The 21,112-nt window shown below is 33.0% G+C and overlaps 2 protein-coding genes and 1 long non-coding RNA gene across 3 annotated transcripts; all 3 read right to left on the bottom strand.

The window, feature by feature from the left end:
• Positions 1-6,820: 6,820 nt before the first annotated feature.
• On the bottom strand, positions 6,821-8,671 carry LOC113778659. The gene is made up of 3 exons (XR_003469304.1): positions 8,137-8,671; positions 7,212-7,324; positions 6,821-7,092 (listed from the first exon to the last, which is right to left on the bottom strand). It is a non-coding gene; the product is annotated as an uncharacterized LOC113778659 (long non-coding RNA).
• A 1,073-nt stretch (positions 8,672-9,744) lies between these two features.
• LOC113777260 (zinc finger BED domain-containing protein RICESLEEPER 2-like) lies at positions 9,745-11,409 on the bottom strand. Its single transcript, XM_027322295.1, has 4 exons — positions 11,307-11,409; positions 11,042-11,236; positions 9,911-10,930; positions 9,745-9,827 (listed from the first exon to the last, which is right to left on the bottom strand). The coding sequence occupies exons 1-4, from the start codon at positions 11,407-11,409 to the stop codon at positions 9,745-9,747; spliced, it is 1,401 nt and encodes a 466-aa protein (XP_027178096.1).
• Positions 11,410-16,589: 5,180 nt separating this feature from the next.
• LOC113778658 (putative late blight resistance protein homolog R1A-10) lies at positions 16,590-20,738 on the bottom strand. Its single transcript, XM_027324134.1, has 3 exons — positions 17,936-20,738; positions 16,931-17,043; positions 16,590-16,811 (listed from the first exon to the last, which is right to left on the bottom strand). Exon 1 carries the CDS (start codon positions 20,701-20,703, stop codon positions 18,067-18,069), a length of 2,637 nt encoding a protein of 878 aa, XP_027179935.1. The 5' UTR covers positions 20,704-20,738; the 3' UTR covers positions 16,590-16,811; positions 16,931-17,043; positions 17,936-18,066.
• Between the last annotated feature and the right edge of the window lie 374 nt (positions 20,739-21,112).

Genomic DNA, 21,112 nt, shown 5'->3' with positions numbered 1-21,112 from the left:
TATCATTGAACTGAATTAACATACACATGCAATTATATCCAACCTGATGAGTTGAATGATCGCACCAAATCAAGGAGAGACATAAATGCTTCAGTCTTCACCATTGCCTAATGTGATGATGAGAAGAAATGCATTAATATAGGTTATATCTCAATGTAGTTGATTAAATGCATTGCTGATGATTTGGCTGAATAATAGTGCTTTGAAACAAGAATTTGTATCGAAAAGTAATTTACAAAAAATAAAAAAAAAACTGAATAAAAGTCCAAACAAATAAAAAGAACCTTTTACATGTATTCAAACAAAGATTTGGACTTTTTTGCTCATTCACTTTATCAATTTTCCTAAAAAACAACAACCACTGTTAAGAGTTACAGGAAATGAGACATACAATATGTTCTCTCAAGCTAGTTTAAAAAATGTTGAATGCAATTCAAGAAAATGATTTTGTGCTTCAAAAAAGAATATCATGTTTATTTGCTCCTTTTTGTAAAAACTGTATTGTTTTTAAAATACTTAAAAATTTGTAGGCAGACAGAGAGATTATCCAATCTTAAAAGTAGTAGGATTGTTCTAGCTGAGAATTTTTTTCCTTTTACCCTGTTTTTTGGTTCGATATAATATTCCCACGAACAGTAACCACCAAATCAACTATTTCACCCTCAACTATATTGTCATCTTGTTTTTAGGCTATCTTGTTCTCTTTCCACAAAAGATAAAGTGCAGTAGTAATTTGGGCCAAAAAAAAAAGCAAAAAGGCTAAAAAAGTTAGACCACAGTTTCCAGCAACCAAGACAAGTTTATCAAAATTTAAATTTGTAAAATGGTGATGTTACAAGTTTCTTATTAAAAGCTTGGAAGTTTATACTAAAATATATAAGGCTTGATGAGCGTCAATTAAAGCTTAGAAGAGAAAGTAACCATAGAAAATTAGAGAACAGCTTTTTTTTTTTTCCCTTGTGAAAGGTGTAGTAGAATCAAGGGTGAGAATAATTTTTGTTTGTTTAACATTTTTTTTTGCATCGTATTACAAGGTTGTGGAAATAAGACTTGACTTAATTTTTTGCAAATTACATTTGAAGGTGAGAAATTGTTTAGTTAATATCACCAAAGACTAAAGATATAAGTATTTTGCTGCGCCTTTAGTCAACAACAGGTCCCAATTGTCTGCTAGGAGTATGTGAGATTTCCAAAAGTTGAGGAGAGACAAGTGAAATTGTCAATAACCTTAGTGGAGATTTCTGAAATTATCCCATAATATTGCAAGCTACATGTTCAAGAAACAAAATTCAAATTATACACTACCATTATATCAAGTTTAGGTGGCATTCACTCATACATTGTTGTTACTATATGCACTATCATTATATACAAAATTAACTTATGAAATTATCCTTGCCATTGCCATTGCTTTTTGTGGAACAGTTATCATTGCTAAAATCAACGAAACCCATGCACGTTTTGACATAGTGTGATGGTCAGAAGAATATGTCTTTTTATTGGCATAATTAAACCAAACTTCCTAATAGTTGATGTTTCCTATTTCTAGGTTAGACATATTCAAGTATGGCCAAGTTTCAGTAATTTAGTTGTTTAGGGTACGGAGTAATTATGTGGTAGTTTCTTGTTGCAGTAGTTTCTTAATTACTAAGTTATGTTAACTCTATATAGGGTATTTTAGCATTATACTGAATTACAAAGGGCGAGAAAAAATTTAAAGAGAGTTGCGGTTGTTGTAAAAGCAATTCTGCCTAGAATTTGTGCCAATCTCAATATGTGAATCAGATGTGCTTTTATTTATTTATGGCTATTAAACTCCTCTTGTCCTACATATTTTTACATGTGCCAATATCCTCTTGTACGCATCTTTTCTGCACTAAAGTGGTATTAGAACCCTGCCTTTTGATCTTGGGATGCTTGTAAACTTGAGATTACAAGGTTGATGTTGATAGATTTTGAAATGTGAATTTTTTGATGAGTCAGAGTACTCGATCATCGGAAAAAATTGGGCCACTAAATTAATCTTGGGGGTACTCGAGTTACTTGACAATTAGGAAAAAATTGATCCTAATTGTCAAGGGCATTTTTGGGTATTCATTTAAAAATTTGACCAAGTCAATATTATTTTAAAATTTTGTTACTAAAACTATCAAATCAAGGGTGATATGTGTAATTTTTTAAACTTCAGGGGAGCTCAATGGAATTGTCAGAAATTTTAGGAGAGATTTTTTAAATTATCCTTTTTTTTTTCAATCAGCACTATGTTTGCTAATTTACTCCTGTGCTTACTTTTACACTGTGGGATAGATGGATCTCAGGGGTCTTGGTTGTCTTTGTCTTTGTCTTTTTTGTTTTTTTAACGAAATATGATATTGGTTAATCTGTACCTGTATTATGGAAAAGGAGTTATTGAAAAGGTGCACTCTACTCCTAGTCGTATACTACCGGGACTAGTGGATCCAAAGGATCTAGGTTGTCTTTGTCCTTTTTGTCCTTTTTTTTTTCTTTTGTTGATACAATATTACCTAATCTACTCCTAATCCTGACCCAACACTATGTGAAGTAAGGTGTGGCCCAAAAAGTATAGTTGACCACCTTTTAAATTAAACGCAAAGTAGGGGATTAGATCCGCCAGACTGAAGGTTCAATGGGAAATGGGCGGCAAGAAGAGTGCTCTTGAGCAGCTTCTGGATTAAATGCACTACTAATGATACATGTCATTCTATTAGAGTGTGTAATAGTACCTTTAAATTCTTTATTAATTTGTATTTTAGGCGATCGAATCCTTGGGTTTGCACTTAATTCAGAAGATGCTCGAGTGCATTTGATTCTTTTTGCACAAACAATTGTTAGAATAGGAGAGTTCAGTTGATATAAAGTTGGCACAGGAGAACTAAAGTTGGGGGAAGGGATAGTTTAAGTAAAAAATAATTGTTAAGATGACCGTTCTTTGATAGATTTTGGTTTTTTTTCCCTTCTAAACTTTTTTGCCTCAAAAGTTGTTAGAATGGCAAGGGCTATTTAATATACGATTGTCATTAGAGTATTCAAAGTGGATCAAAGGGGTGTTTAAGTGAAATATAATTTTTAGAATATCAAATTTTTAGTTGTATAAAATTTTGGTACTTAGTCTACTAAAATTTTTTTGAATAATTGTTAGAGTAGGGAGGGTATTCTAATATAAAGTTGGCATAGAAGGACTTTAAAAAAAGTTGGAGCGTAGGAAAGGGGTTTAAGTGCAAAATTAACTCCTAAATGGCAATTATCTTTATTGATCTAAGTTTTTTTTTTTTAGATTTTTTGTATAAATTATTATTAGAATATTGAGGACAATGTAATACATGGGTGGCATGGAAGGACTAAAAAAGTACGAAGGTTTAAGTGCCAAAAATTGTTAAGATAGACATTCTAATTTGTCAATTTATATTTTTTTTCCTTCCAAAATCTTTTAGAACAAATAATCCTAAGTTGTGAGGGTAATACTTTCACTTTGCATGCTGCGACGGTGAATTTTTGCCACATCACTTGTGGGGAAGGTAAGTGATACTTTTAGAACAATAGGGGTGGTAAATGATATTACTAGAAACTTCAGATAGGATTTTTTTTTCAAAGTATTCAACTTTTTGAACAACTTTAGCAGTTAAAAATATTTTGAAAGGCGGACCAGTGATGAACAAAATGAGTGATTGGTTTTGACTTTATCAGTTCAAACATCTGAACCATCAATTCAATCATTTTAATGTATTTTGAGCTTGAAAGAGTTTGAAGTGTCGGAAATCATTACGAAAACCAAAACCTCATTGAGATTGGGACTCCTGAAGAAAAAAGGTCCAAAAAGAATAAAAGGTTCTCCTTGAAGAAAAAAATCATAACTCAAACAAAAATTTGTCTAATCCAATTTAAACTAGCCTCAACTTCCAGAAGAGCTTTGAGGTTTTAAACCTGTAATTAAGTTAAATATTTGAATATACTAATGAGAAAAATTGATGTAAATTAGGATAGATTGGAAAAAAGAGGAAATATGATGAAGGATTCGTGGCAAATGGTATACAAGACGAGAATTTACATCCAGCAGTAGAGGCAAATTGGTTATTCTGGTAACCTCATCTTCTCCAACTTGCCCTCTTTTTGTCAACAAATCTCATCTTTTATGCCAGGGAGAAGGAGAACGCCAAATGGGATACATGTAGTGACAGAGCCAAGATTTTTTTTCTCAGGCGCCCAAGAAGTTTTCTAAAAAAATTATTTTAATATGCTATGTTCAAAATAATTTCCATGTATTTAAATATATGACATCTAAAAATATCAAATATTAACTTTAATTATAAAGGTATGTTTATTTTATAAATATACAACATAGTCAAATGAAAAATAAGACAAAAATAAACTTTTCTTATATCTTATAATATCACAAACCATCCAAGTTGCACATTATGAAAAGATGCTCCAACATGTCGCCTATGCAAAATATATATATATGCAAAATAAATATAAATATTTTAATTAAAAAAGACAAAAGTTATGTTAACATACACCAAAATTTCAACCCCTTTTCTTAAAAGTAAATTGAGTTTTACATTCCTTTTAGAAGTAAATTTATCTATGATTGAATCAGTGCTAAATTTTTCAACAACTTTCTTTTCTATGTATACAATTAGGCAATCATTTAAAAAATTATCTTCCATCTTGTTTTTTAACTATCTTGATTATCTTCATAATTGAAAATATTCGTTCTATACTTATAGTTGATGCAGCAAGAGTGAGAACGAGTCTAATCAATTGGGCTAAATTTTATATTTATATATTAGCCAAAAAAGTAATTGCTTTTGTTTTAACCCATTGATAATTATGAATTGGATCATTTATTATAATGTAATCAAATTGGGTCAATTTACTATGGATTATTGATTATATGTTTACTTTTTTAAAAGTTAAATAGCTAGCACAATAAATAATAAACAACTTTTTTTGAAGAAAAAAATAATTCAAAGGTGGCTAAATCATATATATATATATATATATATAAACTAAAATTATGAAAATTAGGGGGCTAACTATGTTTTACACCCATATTTACACACTGTGAATTAAAACTTTCAAGACACAGCCCCGCTCAGTACCCCTTGGATGCATGGCATTAACAATAGTAGATTGTGCTCTCATGCCCTAATTCAGCTTAGAGCAGTATTAACTAGGTGAATATTTGACAAAAAAAAGGTGAATATAAGGTTTTTCATTCAATTTTAAGCCCTTTGTAGGATTTAGAATTTGTTTTGAAAGATAAGATGTAAAGTTTTGTAACTAAGATTAAGCAAAGTGAAAATAGAAAGAACTTTAAAGGTGCAAGTGGAATAAACCTTAAAAGGTTAACGTAGAGTGATTTGATCATTAGAAGTCTTGCCTTTGCTGTCTAGTCAATTATACAAGCCACATAGAGGAACACTATTGTATATAGACAAGAGGAGACTCTTCCATTTTTATTTTTTTTTTAATTCTCCCATCCCTTCTCACATGCATTTTACTCTCTACTGTCAAGTACATAATTCGAACTGCTTTTTAACTCCAATTGTCAGGTACATGATTCAAACCTTGAACTTGGTATGAAAAAGAATCTAAGAACCCTTTCTTGATCATTGGGACGAGATTTGATAGAGTAATTAAATGGCTATTAAAAGAACTAATTATGTTTTGTGATACTTGAATAGTGGTCTATCCATGAGGACTCCATGAGTTTGTAAACTGTGTCTATACATGCGTATGTAAATTAATAATTTTTTTTAATATAATTTTCTATTTTGTCAATTTTGTAGGTTTCTTTTAGGGAACCCAAGAAAGGGGAAAAAAGAAAAATAAGGAAAAAAATAAATCACAGAAACAAATATATAGAGAATACAAAAAAAACTAAAACATAAAAAAAAAACTAGAAGAAATAATAAACCTAGTAAGCTAAAGCCCAAAATCAGAAAAGCACAAATGAAACAAAGGCCCAAACAAAGAAAGAAAGTCGAAAAATAAAGCAGAGAAAACGATACTTGGAATTTTGGATTACAATCATTTGGATAGAAGAAAGCTAAAGTCAGCTTTCACCTGGCATTCTGTACTTTTTAGCCTCACAAGTCATAGCAACCCCAAAAAAAAAAAAATAATAATAATTTCATGTAATGGTTTCCTCATCAACGTTAATATTGGTCTTAAATGATCGCCAGCTAATGATTTTCTCTATTTTCTAAATATTCTTGTATTAAATATGTTACATGGTATAGAATATCACAATTAGATATCATCCAGCTTCTTTAATTTGTCATTTTTAGTAGGTTGAACATTGAACAATGAATCAGAAAATAAAAGATGAAATAGCATAGAAAAAAAGTTTAAGAAAAGTTACACCCTTTAGACTTTTGCTAAGATAAAGAATGCAAAGAAATGCGAGTGGCTACTAAATAGCCTCCTTTTATTGTATGTGTTCGCCAAAATATTGTTATACATGAAAATATAATCATGTTGATGCAAAATTTACCATTTTGTTCCCATGCACTTTTCTCTATTGAAAAGTAACACAATTTAGATCCCTTTTTTTTTTGGTCTATACTAAGTAATTGTTGCATGAGAGTTTTATTGAGGAAAAACAGAAGCAAATCAAAATCTTTTGTATTACTGAAATACATGAAAGGAAGAGAAAAGTGAATCTCGCATACATGCTTTGTTAATTGTCTGCTGGTATTAAGGAACATTTGATCATTTCAATCCGTAGTAGCAATGAAGAAGATTTCAAAAATTGGGATCATAAACACTAGTAAACATCAAATCAGAAAAGAACATGGAGAACATTCTACAAACAGCTAGTTTTAAGGATCATTTCAATCTGTAGCAGGATTGAAGAATATTTGAAAAATTGGGATCATGAACACTATTAAACATCAAAATCAGGAAAGAACTTGGAGAGCATTTTACAAACAGATTGTGATGGATCGTAAACACTATTAAACATCAAACCATGACTGTGCTTTAAACAGAGAGTTACAAACAGCTAGTTTTACAAACAGATTATGATGGATAATATTGGCTTGATAGAATGCATGACTGTGCTTGCCCCTGCAATGACAAGTAATACTGCTGCATCAGGTTCAAACCAAATAATTTGGTACAGATGAAGAAGGGACATGAGTTATATCATTGAACTGAATTAACATGGACATGCAATTATATCTGACCTGATGAGTGGAATGATCACACAAAGTCAAGAAGAGACATAAATGCTTCAGTCTGTACCATTGCCTAATGTGATGATGAGAAGAAATGGACTCTCCGGCTGAGGAAATCTACTCTGGAAGAAGGGATAATTGCAGTACTACATCAGTTGAATGAAGAGGTATACAGATTACCCAACAAAATAGGTCATCTGGTTTCTTTGATTTGTCATTTTGATCAGTTTGAGCAATAAACCACTTAAAATAGCAAAATAAAACATGAAACCACACACAAAAAAAAATAAGTTTAAGAAAAAATAGCTTCCTTTTTGATTTCCGAAAATATTGCCTATTAAAGAATGAAAATGTTTGTATTTCAGCATCTTGTAGTGAAGAAAAACACATATTAAGTCCTATGCCCTTCCTCTGTTGAAAAATAATACAACCATAGGTTTTTTTTTGGGCTTTTGTCTCCACTTAATATTTGTTGCAAAACTGTTATTGTATGTTTAAACATATCAATCAGTTGAGTTACACTTTTCTGTATTACTCTTATTTACAAACACAAATTGGGAATAGAAAAGTGTATCTGGTTTTGAGTATATCATATCAAGTTATGCTTTTGCTCTGCTGGTTCTGAGTATCATATCAATATGTAGCAACATGGAAGAAGATTTTAGAAACAGATTGTGCATCAATGTGTTTCCTACTGCAATCAGAAATGTATCAGGAAGTTATGCAGCAGCATCAGGTTTAAACAGATAAAGAATTTAGACGCCTCCAGAAATTGCTTCAAAATACACATGAATTAACATATCATTGGACTGATTCAACATATAAACAGATGAAAAAGAGACATGAATGGTTTGCCGTGGTAAACTGTTGAGAGAAACATGAACAATTATATAATTGAACTGATTCAACATATGCAAATATAGTTTTATCTGACCTGATGAGTGGAATCCTACTGTACATTCACTCTCACAATTGTCAACTGCGTGATGACTGATGAGAGGATATAGATTCTCTTTCTGAAGAAATCTCCTCTGCTTCTGAGGGAGTTGACTCTGCTTCTGTAGATTATTCTTCTGAGGAAATGGATGTATCATACTTATCAATTTCGATCTTTAGAACCTCATTTCCCATATCTATCTGCTCTTGTTGAATTTGCTTTACAGAATCTACAACAGACTCACGACACCCTTTCACCTGAATCATTTCAAGAGTCTCACACTCCCCTAAACAGGAAGGGACCTTTTCCAGCTCCTCACACGAGTGCAAGACCAATTTCTCAAGGTGGGAAAAATTATCAGAAAATGCAGTCCAGTTGCGAAATTCCAATTCTGACAATTTTAAGACTCGGAGTTTAGGGAACTCCCCTTCTTTCATTACCCATTCTTCCCCAACAAAGCAGTCCTCAAGTAATTTAAGCACTTCAAGATTGGGCAACTTTCCAATTGTTGAAATTTCACTCCATGGCTGACGATTATGTCTGAGAACCAACTTTTTCAAATTCAACGGGAATTTAAATCCACATCCATGAAAACGAAACAAATGAAGTGATTTAATTAGATGGGTATAAATGGGTAAGTCAAAAAATGATTTGGGTAACCCAATTATCCATTTATAACCCATTTATTCTAATTTTTTACAAGCTCATATAAATTCATTTTGTAAACTAAATTATCAATTTATACCATTTTACACCCATCATTAATTTTAAATATTTACTTATTATGCCAAATAAGTTTAATTATCAATTTTTTTCCATCCGCGTGCCATGTCGCAAAATTACATATTATTTAATAATTGAACAATGAGAATCTAAAAATTTGAACTAAATAATATGAAAGTTAACAAAAAAATTTAATCCAAAATTTTGAACCCCTAGTATTTTTTCGTTTATAAATTTAAAATTTCATTTGAAAAGGTAAGAAAGGAAACTAAAATTTGTCATAAATTGATGATACTAAAAAATGATCAAATTAATAAATTACAAGGAAATAAAGCGATAAGATAAAACTAACAAATAAATATAATAAATAAAACAAAAATACTTAACATAAAAAATAGTTAAAAATCCTGATGAAGACTAGCAACCACTTCATTTAGCATACAAACAAAGACAAATTTTCAATAAATACTAATAACAAGCATTCAGCTTCTCAAGCTTCGTTCAACTGCATAGCATTGCTAGCACAAATTTCAGTGTCAATTTTGCATAATAACTGCAGGTTGATCTGCTAGCACAAACCAAGTTTAGTTGACAACATCCAGGACCAGCTTACGTGACTTCAAAACCGACCATTTCAAACGCCTGTAGTAAGTAGCTTGAAGGAGTGCCAGTGACGGTACAAATATCCACTTGACAATACAAAGATAGCAACCTAAAAGTTTGCTGCTGGCTCAACACAAAACAGAGAAGATTCCTGGCAACCAAAATCAAAACCAAATTCAAAGTTCTGTTTTTTGCTACTTAAATTTCATCTAGACAGAAAGATAAAATTCTTTTCACCACATTTCTAACAATCTCCATGATCATAAGAATACAGCTTACCTAAACATGAAGGTTAGTAAGTTTAGCAACTAAGGGTGCAAAGTCAATACTCAGTCTTTCTTTATCTTCTTCATCTTCAGAAGCTGAAATCAAAAGTAAAGTTCAATAAGTGACCAAAAAAGTAAAATACAAGATCATGTGCAATGAAAGGTTAACTATAACATACCTGTTACTCCATATAACCTGTCTCTAGTACATAACAAGACCTCCACATTTTCTGGTAGAAGCGAAGTATGATATTTACCCACAATTCTACCACCAATACTGAAAGCTGATTCCGAGGCCACTGTAGTGATAGGAATATTTAAAATATCCCATGCCATCAAAGAAAGAATAGGGTATCGATTTTTGTTTTCTTTCCAAAAATTGAGAACATCCAATTCTTGAGTTGAAAGGAGTCGAGTATCATCCAAATAAGAGTCTACTTGTGACTTATTCCTCTTGTTTGCATGTTGTTGACTCTCAAATTCAGCAAAATCATCATTGTTATTGCCCAAATCACCACCAGAGCAGCCTGCTATTGATCCATCTAGCAAATCACCATCAAAAGTATTCTCGTACTCCTCAAATAGTAAATAAAAATTATCCCGAACTTCCTTAGCACGTTCTTCATAATCAAAAGGATATAGCTTCTTAAAAGCATACACCACATAATCCATTTTAAAGCGCGGATCCAAAATGATAGCAAAACTTAAAACCAAGCTATAACATTCCCAATACTTCTCAAATTTCAGTTTCATTTGCTTGGCCATTTCACTCACTTCAATGTCTAAATTATTGACCTCTTCCGTGATAACTTTTTGAATTTTCCAGACACCATGAAAATACAAATTTGTAGTTGGATAGTTAGTCCCCAAAAAAAGGGTGGTCAGGTCATAAAAAGGCCTCAACAGTGTTGTAAATTTCTGCACCTTAAGCCATTCTTCTTCAGTTGGGTAAAATCTGCTGAAGTTGCGATCAACTACGTGCAACTGATGAAAGGCAAGCTTATATTCAAGTGCACTATCCAGCATCACAAATGTAGAGTTCCATCTGGTTGGGACATCTTGATGCACCCTCTTATTGCATGGCAAAGAAACTTGAACAATACACTCTGCAAATTTCAACTTTCTTGATTCACTAGCTCTGATATATTTCACACACTCTTGGATCTTTGAGACTGGTTTGGAAATAACTTTGACACCATCTTAGACAATCAAATTTAGCACATGTGCACTGCATCTTACATGAAAAAATTCACCCTCACAAAATAGTGTATTTCTTAGCCTCAAATGCTGCTTCAACAGATTCACCATACCATCATTGTAAGATGCGTTATCCAATGTGATAGTAAAAACTTTTTTTTCAACAGCCCAATCTCTCAATAAATCTATGACTTTTTCAGCTAATATTGGACCACCATGTGGTGGTGGCATGTGGTGAAAATTTAGAACCCTCTTTTGTAAAATCCAATCTTCATCCACGAAATGAGCCGTCAATGCCAAATACCCATCTGGTTCAACACAATATTTCAAATTCCTTCCAAATCAATGACGTGAGCTGTCTCGAACGCTTAGAAGAACCTTGGATCAACTCATCTGTATTGTTAGGCTCATGGCTTGTATAAGAACATTGTTCCTGAATGTGCTCTGACAACTCATCTGTTGGATCATGATGTGATAGCATTTCTGTTATCTATACTACCAACTTTGTACACCTCATCTGATATTTTCTTGTCTAAGACTCTCAGCCTTCCAATTTTGTACACCTCATCTGATATTTCTGCAACATTGATCCCAAGAACTACATGTTTTCACTAGTCTTCAACTGAGATGAGAGAAAAAAAAAAATTTGAAGGTAAGCAATTATAGGAATATGCTTATAATAGAATTGGAAGTATTAAGTGTAGCTGTGGAAAAACTTTTTATCATATGGCCCCGCCAACATGATGAGCAAAAATAACAGAGCTAGGACTTATATATTATATCACGTATGCATTGCAGACACGGATGAAAATTACATGGGAAACATTTGAAGACTCTATAACCATCTAGACATTTGCCGCAGGATCACGAGGGTGAATTTCAACTTGAAGGGAATCCCCAAATTTGACATTTGGATATTGGTCAAGCAGGCAAATGCACCTAGGATGAAAATAGTGATCTCAATCACGATAGTGGTAGAACCAATACAGTGATTGTTTTTGCTAGACAAGCACACTTAACAATTATTGCCTTTTCTTTTTTTACCAGGTATGTCAATTTGGTCCAGCCATAAATCTACAGAGCTTTCTACTGAATAAGATCTCATGCAATCTGCAAACAAAGGTAAGCGAAACAATCATTTAACCAGTCCAAGATGTCCAAAAACTTAAGAATGGTAACATACTACGGTGCAATATTTAATTAGATTCAGCAATCTGCAAAACTGAACTTAATTAGATAATCCTGAAATTAATTATACCATTATTAGCCTTCCAAAGTTAAGCTTAACTACATCAAATTCTTGACTGTCAAAACCACATACCAGATTACCGGGTGAACTTAGCCCAATTCATAGAGAAGGCACAACAACTAGTAACGCATAGATTACCTTAACTGGATACCAAACAAAATAATATTAGCTCTGAAAAATCAAGCTTAACTAAATAAAAATTTGCATACGCTATTACAAACAGGTATATAGACCGTCTAGGTTAATCTGTACCTATATTAAGGAAAAGGAGTTATTAAAAAGGTGCACTCTACTCCTAGTCGAAAACCACCAGGACTAGTGGATTCAAAGGGTCTAGGTTATCTTCTTTTTTTTTTCCTTTTTTTTTTTCTTTTGTTGATACAATATTAGCTAATCTACTCCTAATCCTAATCCAACACTATGTGAAGTAAGCTGTGGCCAAAAAAGTATAGTTGAACACCTTTTAAATTAAATGCAAGCTAGGGGATTAGATCCGCTGGACTGAAGGTTCTATGGGAAATGGGTGGCAAGAAGAGTGCTCTTGAGCAGCTTCCGGATTAAATGCACTAGTAATGATACATGTCATTCTATTAGGGTGTGTAATATTACCTTAAATTCTTTATTAGTTTGTATTTTAGGTGATCGAATCCCTGGATTTGCATTTAATTCAGAAGATGCTCAAGTGCATTTGATTCTTTTTGCACAAACAATTGTCAGAATAGGAGAGTTCAGTTAATATAAAGTTGGCACAGGAGAACTAAAAGTTGGGGGAAGGGATAGTTTAAGTAAAAAATAATTGTTAAGATGACCGTTCTTTGATGGATTTTGGTTTTTTTCCCTTCTAAACTTTTTTGCCTCAAAAGTTGTTAGAATAGCAAGGGCTATTTAATATACGATTGTCATTAGAGTATTCAAAGTGGATCAAAGGTGTGTTTAAGTGAAATATAATTTTTAGAATATCAAATTTTTAGTTGTATAAAATTTTGGTACTTAGTCTACTAAAATTTTTTCGAATAATTGTTAGAGTAGGGAGGGTATTCTAATATAAAGTTGGTATAGAAGGACTTTAAAAAAAATTGGAGTGTAGGAAGGGGGTTTAAGTGCAAAATTAACTCCTAAATGGGAATTATCTTTATTGATCTAAGTTTTTTTTTATTACATTTTTTGTCTAAATTATTATTAGAATATTGAGGACAATGTAATATATGGGTGGCATAGAAGGACTAAAAAAGTATGAAGGTTTAAGTGCCAAAAATTGTTAAGATAGATATTCTAATTTATCAATTTATTTATTTTTCCTTCAAAATCTTTTAGAACAAATAATCTTAAGTTGTGAGGGTAATACTTTCACTTTGCATGCTGCGATGGTGAATTTTTGCCACATCACTTGTGGGGAAGGTAAGTGATACATTTAGAACAATAGGGTGGTAAATGATATTACTAGAAACTTCAGGGTGGATTGTTTTTCAAAGTATTTTGAAAGGCGGACAGTGATGAACAAAATGAGTGATTGGTTTTGACTTTCTCAGTTCAAACATCTGAACCATCAATTCAATCATTTTAATGTATTTTGAGCTTGAAAGAGTTTGAAGTGTCGGAAATCATTACGAAAACCAAAACCTCATTGAGATTGGGACTCCTGAAGAAAAAAGGTCCAAAAAGAATAAAAGGTTCTCCTTGAAGAAAAAAATCATAACTCAAACAAAAATTTGTCTAATCCAATTTAAACTAGCCTCAACTTCCAGAAGAGCTTTGAGGTTTTAAACCTGTAATTAAGTTAAATATTTGAATATACTAATGAGAAAAATGGATGTAAATTAGGATAGATTGGAAAAAAGAGGAAATATGATGAAGGATTCGTGGCAAATGGTATACAAGACGAGAATTTACATCCAGAAGTAGAGGCAAGTTGGTTATTCTGGTAACCTCATCTTCTCCAACTTGCCCTCTTTTTGTCAACAAATCTCATCTTTTATGCCAGGGAGAAGGAGAACGCCAAATGGGATACATGTAGTGACAGAGCCAAGATTTTTTTCTCAGGCGCCCAAGAAGTTTTCTAAAAAAATTATTTTAATATGCTATGTTCAAAATAATTTCCATGTATTTAAATATATGACATCTAAAAATATCAAATATTAACTTTAATTATAAAGGTATGTTTATTTTATAAATATACAACATAGTCAAATGAAAAATAAGACAAAAATAAACTTTTCTTATATCTTATAATATCACAAACCATCCAAGTTGCACATTATGAAAAGATGCTCCAACATGTCGCCTATGCAAAAAATATATATATATATATATATGCAAAATAAATATAAATATTTTAATTAAAAAAGATAAAAGTTATGTTAACATACACCAAAATTTCAACCCCTTTTCTTAAAAGTAAATTGAGTTTTACATTCCTTTTAGAAGTAAATTTATCTATGATTGAATCAGTGCTAAATTTTTCAATAACTTTCTTTTCTATGGATACAATTAGGCAATCATTTTAAAAATTATCTTCCATCTTGTTTTTTAACTATTTTGATTATCTTCATAATTGAAAATATTCGTTCTATACTTATAGTTGATGCAGCAAGAGTGAGAACGAGTCTAATCAATTGGGCTAAATTGTATATTTATATATTAGCCAAAAAAGTAATTGCTTTTGTTTTAACCCATTGATAATTATGAATTGGATCATTTATTATAATGTAATCCAATTGGGTCAATTTACTATGGATTATTGATTATATGTTTACTTTTTTAAAAGTTAAATAACTAGCACAATAAATAATAAATAACTTTTTTTGAAGAAAAAATTAATTCAAAGGTGGCTAAATCATATATATATATATATATATAATATAATATAAACTAAAATTATGAAAATTAGGGGGCTAACTTTGTTTTACACCCATATTTACACACTGTGAATTAAAACTTTCAAAACACAGCCCCCTCAGCACCCCTCGGATGCATGGCATTAGCAATAGTAGATTGTGCTCTCATGCCCTAGTTCAGCTTAGAGCAGTATTAACTAGGTGAATATTTGACAAAAAAAAAACTAGGTGAATATAAGGTTTTTCATTCAATATTTAAGCCCTTTGCAAGATTTAGAATTTGTTTTGAAAGATAAGGTGTAAATTTTTGTAACTAAGATTAAGCAAAATGAAAATAGAAAGAACTTTAAAGGTGCAAGTGGAATAAACCCTAAAAGGTTAACGTAGAGTGATTTGATCATTAGAAGTCTTGCCTTTGCTGTCTAGTCAATTATACAAGCCACATAGAGGAACACTATTGTATATAGACAAGAGGAGACTCTTCCATTTTTTTTTTTTAATCCTCCCATCCTTTCTCACATGCATTTTACTCTCTACTGTCAAGTACATAATTCGAACTGCTTTTTAACTCCAATTGTCAGGTACATGATTCAAACCTTGAACTTGGTATGAAAAAGAATCTAAGAACCCTTTCTTGATCATTGGGACGAGATTTGATAGAGTAATTATATGGCTATTAAAAGAACTAATTATGTTTTGTGATGCTTGAACAGTGGTCTATCCATGAGGACTCCATGAGTTTGTAAACTGTGTCTATACATACATATGTAAATTAATAAGTTTTGTTTTTTAATATAGTGTTCTATTTTGTTAGTTGTGTAGGTTTCTTTTAGGGAACCCAAGAAAGGGGAAAAAAGAAAAATAAGGAAAAAATAAATCACAGAAACAAATATATAGAGAATACAAAAAAATAAAAATAAAAAAACCAGAAGAAATAATTAACCCAGTAAGCCAAAGCCCAAAATCAGAAATGCAAAAATGAAACAACGGCCCAAAAAAAGAAAGAAAGTTGGAAAATAAAGCAGAGGAAACGATACTTGGAATTTTGGGTTATAATCATTTGGATGGAAGAAAGTTAAGGTCAGCTTCCACCTGGCATTCTGTACTTTTTAGGCTCACAAGTCATAGCAACAAAAAAAATATATTTTTTTTCACGTAATGGTTTCCTCGTCAACGTTAATATTGGTCTTAAATGATTGTTATACATGAAAATATAATCAACTTTACCATTTTGTTCCTATGCACTTTCTCTATTGAAAAGTACTGACACAATTTAGATACTTTTTTTTTTTTGGTTTATACTAAGTAATTGTTGCATGAGAGTTTTATTGAGGAAAAAACAAAAGCTTGTATTGAGTCAAAATATTTTGTATTACTGAAATACATGAAAGGAAGAGAAAAGTGAATCTCGCATGTATGCTTGTTGTCTGCTGGTTTTAAGGATCATTTGATCATTTCAATCCATAGTAGCAATGAAGTAAGATTTCAAAAATTGGGCTCATAAACACTAATAAACATCAAATCAGAAAAGAACATTCTACAAACAGCTAGTTTTAAGGATCATTTCAATCTGTAGCAGGATTGAAGAAAGTTTGAAAAATTGGGATCATGAACACTATTAAACATCAAAATCAGGAAAGAACTTGGAGAACATTTTACAAACAGATTGTGGTGGATCGTAAACACTATTAAGCATCAAACCATGACTCTGCTTTAAACAGAGAGTTACAAACAGCTAGTTTTACAGACAGATTATGATGGATAATAGTGGCTTGATAGAATGCATGACTGTGCTTGCCCCTGCAATGACAAGTAATACTGCTGCATCAGGTTCAAACCAAATAATTTGGTGCAGATGAAGAAGGGACATGAGTTATATCATTGAACTGAATTAACATGGACATGCAATTATATCTGACCTGATGAGTGGAATGATCACACAAAGTCAAGAAGGGACATAAATGCTTCAGTCTTTACCATTGCCTAATGTGATGATGAGAAGAAATGGACTCTCCGGCTGAGGAAATCTACTCTGGAAGAAGGGATAATTGCAGTACTACATCAGTTGAATGAAGAGGTATACAGATTACCCAACAAAATAGGTCATCTGGTTTCTTTGATTTGTCATTTTGATCAGTTTGAGCAATAAACCACTTAAAATAGCAAAATAAAACATGAAACCACACACAAAAAAAAAAGTTTAAGAAAAAATTGCTTCCTTTTTGATTTCCGAAAATACTGCCTATTAAAGAATGAAAATGTTTGTATTTCGGCTTCTTGTAGTGAAGAAAAACACATATTAAGTCCTATGCCCTTCCTCTGTTGAAAAATAATACAACCATAGGTTTTTTTTTGGGCTTTTGTCTCCACTTAATATTTGTTGCAAAACTGTTATTGTATGTTTAAACATATCAATCAGTTGAGTTACACTTTTCTGTATTACTCTTATTTACAAACACAAATTGGGAATAGAAAAGTGTATCTGGTTTTGAGTATCATATCAAGTTATGCTTTTGCTCTGCTGGTTCTGAGTATCATATCAATATGTAGCAACATGGAAGAAGATTTCGCAAATTGGGATTATAAATGACAAGAAGATGACAACATAAACATTACTGAACACTGAACCAGAAAATGACAAGAAGAAGATTTTAGAAACAGATTGTGCATCAATGTGTTTCCTACTGCAATCAGAAATGTATCAGGAAGTTATGCAGCAGCATCAGGTTTAAACAGATAAAGAATTTAGACGCCTCCAGAAATTGCTTCAAAATACACATGAATTAACATATCATTGGACTGATTCAACATATAAACAGATGAAAAGGAGACATGAATGGTTTGCCGTAGTAAACTGTTGAGAGAAACATGAATCATTATATAATTGAACTGATTCAACATATGCAAATATAGTTTTATCTGACCTGATGAGTGGAATCCTACTGTACATTCACTCTCACAATTGTCAACTGCGTGATGACTGATGAGAGGATATAGATTCTCTTTCTGAAGAAATCTCCTCTGCTTCTGAGGGAGTTGACTCTGCTTCTGTAGACTATTCTTCTGAGGAAATGGATGTATCATACTCATCAATTTCGATCTTTAGAACCTCATTTCCCATATCTATCTGCTCTTGTTGAATTTGCTTTACAGAATCTACAACAGACTCAGGACACTCTTTCACCTCAATCATTTCAAGCGTCTCACACTCCCCTAAACAGGAAGGGACCTTTTCCAGCTCCTCACACGAGTGCAAGACCAATTTCTCAAGGCGGGAAAAATTATCAGAAAATGCAGTCCAGTTGCGAAATTCCAACTCTGACAATTTTAAGACTCGGAGTTTAGGGAACTCCCCTTCTTTCATTACCCATTCTTCCCCAACAAAGCAGTCCTCAAGTAATTTAAGCACTTCAAGATTGGGCAACTTTCCAATTGTTGAAATTTCACTCCATGGCTGACGATTATGTGAGAGAACCAACTTTTTCAAATTCAACGGGAATTTAAATCCACATCCATGAAAACGAAACAAATGAAGCGATTCCAGTTGATTCAAACCGTCAAATTCAAGAATCTCGTTGCAATTTCTGGTAGCTTCTCTTGAGCTGTTCCAGCGTTCCATACATTTTAACCTGCGAACGCTTGGTAACTTTCTCAGTATCTTTTGCAAGCTTTGAGGGGAGGGATCAATTGCAAGGTGTAAAGTGTCTAAATGATCTAAATCTGGGGATCCTTCAAGATTTCCAAGTGGAAAAATAAAACCCATTGGCCATACTCCATGATAATTTAAAACACGTAGATGACTCAATGTCTTAATGTTCCAAATAGTACTTGGCAGCTCAGTACCAAACGGATCTTCTACGATGAGAGTTTCTAACCTTGAGAGATTGGCTATCGCAGATGGGATGTATGGTATTCGTTTGAGCGCCAGGTATCTCAAGTGAACAAGCAATACTACTTCCATTGGAAAAGAATAACGAAAGTCCAAATTCCTAATATCCAACACTCTGAGAAGTTTAGGTAACAAAATACGCAAATCCTCCTCTTCATGTTTAAAATCATCTTGTCCAAACAAGATCAAAGAGCGTAAATTGGGAAAAATAAGCGTTAACTCCCAAATCTTCAATTCCCTGGCATTGGAAACACAAACTCGGTGGGGGTTGCTTGGTCCAGTAAGACAAAGAGGGTTCCAACTATGAATAGCATATAGAAAACTTTCTTCTTTGGCTTTTTTCACACAAAACTCGTGTACCAAATCGTGAAGTAGACAGCATTTGGCACCACCCACATTTCTTTGTCTGACAGCCATAACTAAACTTCTATTAATTAGAGTCGTCAAGTAGTCATAAGCTGCTTCCTTTAAGCTCTTTCCTTCAGTTTGTTGCACGAATCTTTCAGAGATCCAAAGCCGTAACAACCTTCGCACATTAATAACCTCATCTTCTTGAAATGCAGCAAAATACAGAAGGCATGGCTTCAAATAATCTGGTAAATGACTATAACTCAGCTCAAGTGCCTTCATGCAGTATTCATCCTCAAGGACGATAGAACTTAGACTTTTTGCAACTTCTTCCCAACTATCTTGTGCAGTAGTAGCAAGAATTCCAGCAATAAGGACAACTGCGAGGGGTAAGCCCTGACAAAGTTTTGATATTTGAGATCCAACTTCACTTAGCGCGGGAGGACAATCTTCCCTGCCAAATAGCTTTCTCTGCAGCAATGTCCAACTCTCTTCGCCAGTAAGATGGCGGAGATGGTGAGGCTCGCTATTAGGTTTGAAATGCAAAGATAAATTCTGGTATCTACTGGTGAAGAGAATCCTGCTTCCATTGGCATCATTCGGTAGTGATTTTTCCAACAAATTCCATGCCTCAACGTCCCACAAGTCATCCAAAAAAAGGAGATACCTACTTCTCAGCAAAACCTGCCTTAGCTTGTTAGCCAAATTATTTTCATCCTCCTTAAGATATTCATCTGGACTCCTAGAATCAACACTACACAAAAGTTGAACTAACAAACTGTGTTTGCTACACGTTTGAGAAACACGACACCAACCATGAACATGGAAATGTGACCTAACTGAAGGAGCATTATAAACTTTGTGGGCTAATGTGGTCTTACCAAGGCCTGGCATACCCACAATGGGAACAATATCCAATTGCTTGGATCCTCTCGTAAGCCGATGAGTAATAATTTCCACCTCGTCGTCAAGACCTACCAGATCTTCGTCGTGCATGGCGGCAGCAAGTTGTGACGGTATGTGAAGGGAAGTCTTGTTAACTCTTTGGGTTTGAGCATTATGGATCTCAGGGGCCTCAATCTTCAAAAGATTGATATCTCTAGAAACAGCATCCAAAGAATCTTCACATTTATCACCAACAAGTGCCAAGTCAATCAGTAACTCTGCCTTGTATGCAGCCTCCATAACATGACTCCAGAAAGCTTGAAGTTTTCCATTCTGATAGCGCTGCTCCTTGATATTTTCCAGGAAAGATCTTAAGAATACGAGATCGTTTTGGATCACTTGGATTCTATGATGTTGAAAACCAATTGAATCATCAGCCTCATCACACCTTGCTAGTTCCTTGAGATTTTCTAGGAAAGAATCCATACAGCCCAACTCATTGGGTCTAGGATAATTAAATGATGAATATGGTGATTTTAGTGGATAATTTTGTGCAACCTCTGCCACCATATATTTGAGAACTTTGTGGAAATGAAACACCCCAAGATCTGTTTCCTCAGGCAAGCCTTCTTTGATTTCATTGACAGAAAGGGAGAAGGTCAAAATTCCTACATCAGAGACCGCAACTCCAATAAGATCCTTTATTTCATCACCTAGTTTCTCCTCCTGTTTAAGAAGGATATCCAGGTATCTTAATCCCTCATGGAGTTTCAGTATTTGATCCTTCACTGGAACCTGAAAACTGGCATAAGATCCTAGTAGATCTATAAGATAATAGCAGAGAGAACCAATAAACTGGCCTACCACTGGATCGTCATTCTTCTGAAGGGCTAAATCATATGATGATCTCGGTTGTTTCTTTGAAGCTGTCAGGACATGGACAAAAGTTTCTCGAACTTGGAGATCATGAAGATTGATC

The sequence above is a fragment of the Coffea eugenioides genome, chromosome 7 (genome assembly GCF_003713205.1).
Source record: "Coffea eugenioides isolate CCC68of chromosome 7, Ceug_1.0, whole genome shotgun sequence".
Lineage (NCBI taxonomy): Eukaryota > Viridiplantae > Streptophyta > Magnoliopsida > Gentianales > Rubiaceae > Coffea > Coffea eugenioides.
This window is presented reverse-complemented; position numbering and strand designations above follow the sequence as displayed.